At 36.5% G+C, this 7,902-nt stretch overlaps 1 protein-coding gene across 1 annotated transcript in view; it reads right to left on the bottom strand.

Annotated features, from left to right (window-relative positions):
- Window positions 1–7,902, bottom strand: part of IMPG1 (interphotoreceptor matrix proteoglycan 1) — an 83,919-nt gene that overhangs the window by 42,871 nt on the left and 33,146 nt on the right. Inside the window, exons 8-10 of the mRNA XM_009275789.1 lie at window positions 5,968–6,114; window positions 2,850–2,908; window positions 1,043–1,063 (exon numbers count right to left, since the gene is read on the bottom strand). Coding sequence (XP_009274064.1) covers window positions 1,043–1,063; window positions 2,850–2,908; window positions 5,968–6,114 — 227 coding nt within the window. The remainder of the gene's footprint in view (window positions 1–1,042; window positions 1,064–2,849; window positions 2,909–5,967; window positions 6,115–7,902) is intronic.

Below are 7,902 nucleotides of genomic sequence, written 5' to 3'. Positions count from 1 at the left end.
TTACTAGAAGCCATAATCAACTATTAATTATACAGAAACATATGAAAAGGGATTAGACAGTTCATAAAACCACAAATAAGCAAAAATCTTATCACATCTGGGGCAATTTTTTACTCTTTTTTGAAGAACAGCAAGAAAGTTAGTTACTGTGGCAAGCAAATCACTTTTCACAATGGGAGTTAGCTTTTCCAAGTCCAAATGAATAGCTTCTCCCTAGATGCACTTGTTTAACAGAAGTCTCAAATTTTCACAATTATTAATACATCACTTTTCATAAATGCTAAATTCACCTAATTAAAATGAAAAATAATGAGTACATTGTAAAACATTTGTACTCCACTATGTTGCTTTTTATAATATCAAATAACCGGAGAGAGAGGAATTTCACTTTATCTGGTACGTGCTACGCATTTACATTAATATGACATTGCAGGAATTCAGGAAAAGTATTAGACAATTCTTCCTTTTAAACTACGAATAAAAGAGAAATTCTGGGAACTGCTAGACAAATTATTCCCCAGCAGCACTTTTAAGCAACAGCAACAGACTCTCTAGCTGTTTGTATTACCGGTCAAAAGCTCCCTGCATTTTATCAAGCTAGTAACTGGTCTCTTTGCCATTCTCTCTGGCCTGATAGTGGAGATAACAAACCAAATTCTACATATTTATTGAAGATAACATGTATATGGGAATACAGCTAGGAAACAGCAGATCAAAAATGAAAATTTAAATATTAAGTTCTCTATTTTTTTTCACTTTCAGTTTAGGACTGGTAGAGAACTTTAGTCATCTGAATGTGAATTTTCTTAGGTCAAACAACTAACTTTCCTTCAGAGAGATCCTGACAAAATTTGATTACATGAACCTTTCAGATTAAGGTAAAAGCTGTCCCTGCTGCTTTATATCACAGATTTTGTACTTAGGCAGAACACAAATCGATTCACTTTGTCACATCAAGGTAAAGAACATTTATTGATGTATCTATCTAAATCTAATAGTCTATAAAATGATTAATCTTAATTATGAATTACAGATGAATTACCCATCTTTCTCCTTCTTCTGTCTTCATTTCATCACAGAAGAAAGGGTGTGATAAAGGATTGCAAAAGAAAGAAAAACAAAGATCCATGTAAACTGGTAAATCAATCAGTCATACATCAAAAACATCTTTTGACAATTTATCTTATCTTCTAGGTGTCTTCTATAATTTTTATCTCTGTGTGAAAATGACAGCCTACTCTCCATCATTTCACTTTTTCCCCTCCAAACAATGGGAATCTCCATGTTTTGGGTGGGGAAACAGGAATTTTACTTTACCTTGATAGTCTGAAATATCTGCTTTCCTATTTCCCACTACAAATGGTGCAATTTGACCACTGTCGTTGCTAATCTATATCTTTATGGTGGCAATGAACACCTGTGACAGTAGTAGCAACTATTACTGTTACCACACATGGTGCCTACTCAGATCCTAGTCACAGGGGTAACTTGACCTATTAAATACATCTGGAAGACATGCCTATGTTGACCTCCTGTAATACAGTGCCCTGTTATTTTCTCTGATAAATTCTCTAGCATACCTCTAATGTTAGCCTTCCATATTGCCTTGTAGGAAATGCTGCTAATATAGATAGCAATATGGCTAAGGGAGAATGAACAGCGACACCTGTCTCTGCTGATCTGTAACTCTCAGGAGCTAACTAAATTACTAGATGATGGGAAGCAATCCTGGTCTTCCACATTGATGAATGTACTTTTGTATCAGCTCCTAAGACCAAGATACTAAACAAAAATGAATCCCAGATCTCCTGGAGTCATAACTGGAAGAGGTTAGTTATTGCAAGTTGTAACTATGAGATGCTACTACAGATTTTCTCTGCTTGTTCTCCAGTAGCCGTCTTTTTGTTTTCTTACTTTCGTTATCAAAATGTAAGCAACTAATTTTCACTCTATTTTGCTCTTCTCTCTCCTTTTCCCCAGCAATTTTGCAGAGAGAAAAGCTAGGAAGAAGTATGCTCTTGTCTAAAATTGCATTGCGATATGAATGTTCTTCAACATGTATTAAATATTACTAGAAGGACTGAATGTTCTTGGTGCTGTGCCATAAGCCCACGTGAATTTATGTCTTTTTTCCTGCTCTTTATTCCCTTTCCATTTTATGTTATTTCTTACTATTAGTAATTTGTTTTTCCTTTGATTCTTTACATAATGTGCTCTTATCTATAGAAGCATAACCATATCAAATACTCAGTTTTTGACCCCCTCTCCCCTCTAGATTCCCCACTGAAAAAATACACAGTAGCTTGTATTAGCAGTAAACATACAAGGAAGCTAAAACTAAAAGAAATGGCAAGACAGAACACAAATTAATTAAAAAATATTTTTAATTGTTTGAAACACCTGGGAAACACCTATTGGAAAAGTTTTATATGTGTGGACATGTATTCTCCTGCAACCTTCTCTTGCTAAGGCACCTTCACTGTGATCTATGAAGGGCACAGGATCCACACACAAAAAAGTAATAATCATACTCCTAACTCTCTTTATCTTGTCATTTAAGCATGTCCTTAATATAATGTTGCTAGCAAACAATTTCAAAGGATTTATTGCTTACTTCACCCCTCAGGGAATCAAAGCTACTTCTACTTAGTAATTCAATACCTCATAGTCTTACTTGGGGTGTGTTTGCACTTCTCTCCATATTGTCTCTGTGTTGTTCCCAGAAATCTATTTTCTGTTTATAGCAATACACACCTCAATATTATATAGGTCTCTTCATGTTGGAGGGAAAGAAGGAAGAGGAGAATGCAAGTAGCCAAAAGAAAAATTAGTCCCATTTTCTTACTTACTTAAATCCTAATACGTGGATTTCTTTGAATCCTGGAAGTTTCTCAAATATTTTTTGCATCTATAGAAAAACATAGAATCATTAATTCAGTGCAAGTTCTACCGCTAAAAAGCAAGCACGGGTTGACTACCTAGACAATATTTTTCATATTTCAGAAAGAGCTCTAGGAAACACTCTCAACTGCCCTCTTTGTGGTATCATCACTGCTCAACTTAAACACAATATTTGGTTTGTATATGCTGCCTGTATTACCTGTTAGTAGGCAAAATGAAGTACAAAATACAGCTTTAGTAATTTAATTATGTAAATCGGTGATAATCTAGTTCATAATAAAGCAAGTCAAACATCATGAATCAAATGTTTTTCTCATTTTCAGCAGTTTTGGTTCATGAATAATTTTGTGATTCAAGTCACCTTAACTGTAAATTGTTAATTATTTAGAAATATTAACTAAATGCAGATGGATTTAGATTATTTGACAAATCATTTATAAATTAAACAGTTTTACCTGTCTTGTACAAATAGAATAACTTCATATATTTTTCATTCTAACATAAACAATTGTACAATTACATGGTTTTGAATAGAAGAGACAATATGAAGACTAAACAATGAGCAGAAAAGGTGAATTCTGTATACATTTTTCAGACTTTAGGATAATAAGTGTTTTTGTCAGCACCTCAAGAATTAACAATGTTTTGAGACCCAGCTGATTGATCTTTTGGTCTTTTCCAATTGTAGTGACATTTATACAGCTAAGTCAAATTAAATATTTTATGTACATCTACTATGTCAGAGGAAAGGGATTTTTTTTTAAACACACAGTTACACAGTTCCTTTCTGATTCACTTCCTGGTCATGTTAAGTACCAGGCAACACATCATCTAAGCCTTTCATCTGCAAGCAAAGGCTGTGGAGTTGAGGGAATTCAGCACTTGAAAAGAAGTGAAAAAGCCTTTTGAGGAATCAGGTCCTTTTAATTCATCATATCACTTAAAAAGTATATGAACTAATGTGGAGATCTTTCCTCTTCCTTAGCTATCTGAGTCTGTACAAACCCAGCATACATTTAAAAGTCATTCATTCATGCGTGAGAGTTTGTCAGAACTTGTAGGGAATGGGCAGTCAGACCCACAGCTTTCTCTGCATCTCTAATGTAGGTTAAGTGAAGAAGAAGGAGCAGAAGATCAGTATTTTATCACAATACCAGCTATCAGCCACACTGTATCAGCCTAGATGTCTTTTTCGTTGCAGCAAGCACAAGAGAACCTGAAGTCTAGCGCAGAAAATGGCCTACCATCTACACTCCCCTTGCCCATCTCCCACAAGAGGACAGTAGGAAAAGAGCTGAGGTAAATAATTTTGAGCTTGGTCTGACTTAGTAAAAGTGGTGCAGAAGTAGCAATTAGACTGTGGGAAGATTGTAAATGTTATTCATGTAACTAATGCTCACTGAAAGTAACAGACATTAAGGGCCTAAATCACTAGGATGTGATTAATTTTCCTAAACTTAGGCAAGCACTATCGTTTTAGATGCCTTAAGGTTGTCTTCTGCTCAGCTGCTGGTTCAAAAGAGTGCATCTCTCTCATATTTGAGAGGCCCTTGCAGATGTGTTGGATAACCTGGGGCACCTAAAATGGCACCAGATGTCCAAATTTAGGCAACTGAATCCCATTTTAGCCATGTTCTGCCAGCTGACTCTTGGCATGGGCTCTGTTCAATCTCTTCTTGGTTCTCTTTCTATCATAATGATGTTGATGCTATCTTGTAACTGTATGCACATATATAGCTTCCTATTTCCTACTTTTGCCAAATGAATCTTGATTCACTGAGTAGCGTAAGCATCTGAATCTGCATTCTGTTTTTCATGTGATTTTAAATGTCTGTTGTGGTATACAGATGTACTGCTGAACTTTTGCACTGTAATGTCTGCTGTAACTCTTTGCTCTTGCCATGTCCTGGAATGAATTAGAAACTGAGCTTGGAACTCCATGGCCCCAGCCTTTGCAAGGGCTTCTCTGGACTTTGTACAGGAGCTCATGTAGCTGGATGAGGTTTTAATTCTGAATCCAATCTCCTCACTCTCACCCTTTGAGTGCACTTGTAAAACTGTCTTGTATCAAGATGCCCTCTGCCTCCTCTGTGACCTATCTTTGGAGGAAAACATCAGGTGTATTTCATGGTACTGGACTACAAATCATTTTGTATTTAACATTGCATGTCAAGAACAGCTTTGGACTCTTTAAAGTGACAGATAAAATTTCATGACAATGGAAAATAATTTAACAATCAAGAAACTTTGCATTTCACCCCCTCCTATTAATGAAATTAATGAAATAACTTAAAAGTCAGAATTACATCGTTATATGTGTAGTAAACAAAGTCTGCAGGCAGTTCTGTTTGAGGATAATACTGGAAATCTCCAGAGAAGCCAGTTTTTATCAGCTCTGCCAGCACATCCTTCACAATTTTTCTATGCATATCTGAAACCGAACCAGGATAGTGAAATAGCTTGCACTAAAGAATGCTTGTGAAACTGATGAGAAGCTTTAGTTAATTTTACTAAGAAAACCTTTTGGGAACCTCAAGTCATTAACTGCTATCTATTATATTGATAGCTGAACATTCAGTTAATATTATTAATTATATGAAAACAGCACAGATGTTCCAGTTCTTACAGAAACTGTGGTAATGCACAACAAAATGACTGGAAGTCCTCTGAAGGATAGTTCAGACAACAGTAGCTAATTACTTTTAACATTTATATTACATTTCTCATTAGGTTTATCGTGGAAGTTAAATTATGACAAAGTACTGTCCATGAATTCCTGATTAAACCCAAATGATATTCCTGAAGTTACTCTGTTCATCAGTTATCTGAGGCTCTACTGCTGACAAAGACATTGGTTTGTTAGCTTGGTGGCTGAACAGATGGCCTAAATGAGGGGAAAAGCTGGCTACATATGAAGGAAAACTGAAGGTCTTGAGACAACAGGAATTATCTATTTCAAATGAGGGCAATAGATTCTAGTTCTGTTTCATGGTGAAGGTAGTTTCATATTATGAATCGCAGCCAAGGTACAAAGCCAACATTTTGGCATTCACTCAGCCTCCTTACCTGTAGCTGAAATTTGGCAGCGAGTTGTCGGTACTGTGGGGAGTTGGGATCATTAAGTTCAGCTGTGTACTCCTGATCAGTGAGAGTGACACTGAACTCTACCATTTGCTCCACAGGCAGTTCTGGGACTGTATTTGTTCCCAGCTCCTGGAAAAGAAGAGGAGAGGAAAAAAAGGGGAGAAATAAATCCAAGTGATATTTTCCCCACATTTCAGTATTTAATATGTAGAAGGGTTCCCTTTTAAGCCTGTCCCCAAAATAACTTTCTGAACCATATCCTACAAAAGGCGAGGGTTCCTATCCACATGTTGGCTTAATTCTTCTGCCTTTGCAAAAAAGTTTCTATTACTGAGAGATTGCCTTTGAGAGTTGCCTTTGATGTGCATAAATGAAGGTGATGAAGAGAATCAGGCCATTTCTTGCACAGAGACTGTTAACAAGTCTTATTTCCATCATCGTTAAAGTCATATAGCTTTACTTGCCACTTTGGAGGAAAGTGTGTGACATCAAGGAGAGTGACAAGCAAAATGTTAAAAGCTGGTTGGTATCCTACCCTCAGAATACCCATGGTCAATCAGAGCAGACTGACAGACTCTCTGTTACTGTTTCACATTCAGACGTTCGCATTTGGTTTTTCCTGATAATAAAGTAGAACTAACCCTACCTGTGTTACACCTTTATTGTGCAGTTGACTTTACTGCTATTAAAAGTACTCGTATTTTGTTTATTGTTTCCAGACACTATTTGCAGTTTTGGCCTACACTTACTAATTTTTTCCTTTAATAATGTTAAACTCCAAAAGCCAATTCATTTGTAGGCTATGATGTGCTGGCCACAAGGAGGAGAGCCACTATGAGTGCATTCGGAAAGATTTCCTAACTCATCTTAGATATAACAATACACATTTTCTAATTTTAAGATCAGAAGGTATCTCTTGTTCCTTATTCACAGAGCTGAGCTTCAAATTTCAAGTCTTGGAACGCAAGTACCTGAAGAGGTGATGCAGAGAGGCCACCCAGGAAACTCCTGCCTTCTGCCAGTCTCTCAGTCCTTCTTCACAGATCTTGTTACTAATGTTAACACATACCAACCCTGCATTCCACTGCCAATGTATTTTATTATGCAAAAAAGCCTTTTGTTTTTTTCTGAATAAAACCTTTCAGGGTTCTATAAAGTTTGCCTGTTAAAAATATGAAGGTCTTGGAACACAAAACAAGTTTTTCTTTACTGCATGTACTGCATATACATTGCATATTTATATTTGTTAGCAATACTTACATATTCTGTATTCTTTAAACACTTTTTTATATTTTTATTTGCTCAGGGACAATTCTACTCTCAGCCAGGCTTTTTATACCTTGGATAAACAAACAAACACAATAAGAGCAAGACAATGATCAAGAAGAAACTGGCCCAAAAGAGCAGCAAGCTCATCAGCCTGAATCCCACAGAGAGGTGGGATTTCCACTTCTGCTGCCAGGTGGGTTGGCACGAGGCTGCTAGAGACATCTGTCCCACAAATAACACCTAGGTTTTGACAGCTTCCAAGAATAAGCAGAACAAGAAATATGTGCAATTACGGTGTGTCAGGGGATAAGAGAGAAAGGAAGATGTTAATATAATAAAGAATGAGTGAAACAGGAGAGAACACTTTCTGCACCCATTGATTCTGTGTAACTCAGCTCTGCTGAGTCATTCCTTAGGATGCCTCAGTTTTAGAGGAACGTATGTTTTGTGTTATATACAAGAATATGTCTCATCAGTTAGAGAAAGAGCATTCTGTAACGTTCTATCATATAAACAGAAGATTAAGGAATATGCACTTTCCATATAGCTGCCCTATGACTTTTGAGGAGCCAGCCTTTAGGGACCTGGTCACGAAAGACTGGGCCAAGAAAGAATGAGGAGACCTATAACATGGAGGAACTGGTTAAT

Source organism: Aptenodytes forsteri, unplaced genomic scaffold (genome assembly GCF_000699145.1).
Source record: "Aptenodytes forsteri isolate BGI_AS27 unplaced genomic scaffold, ASM69914v1 Scaffold256, whole genome shotgun sequence".
Taxonomy (NCBI): Eukaryota; Metazoa; Chordata; class Aves; order Sphenisciformes; family Spheniscidae; genus Aptenodytes; species Aptenodytes forsteri.
This window is presented reverse-complemented; position numbering and strand designations above follow the sequence as displayed.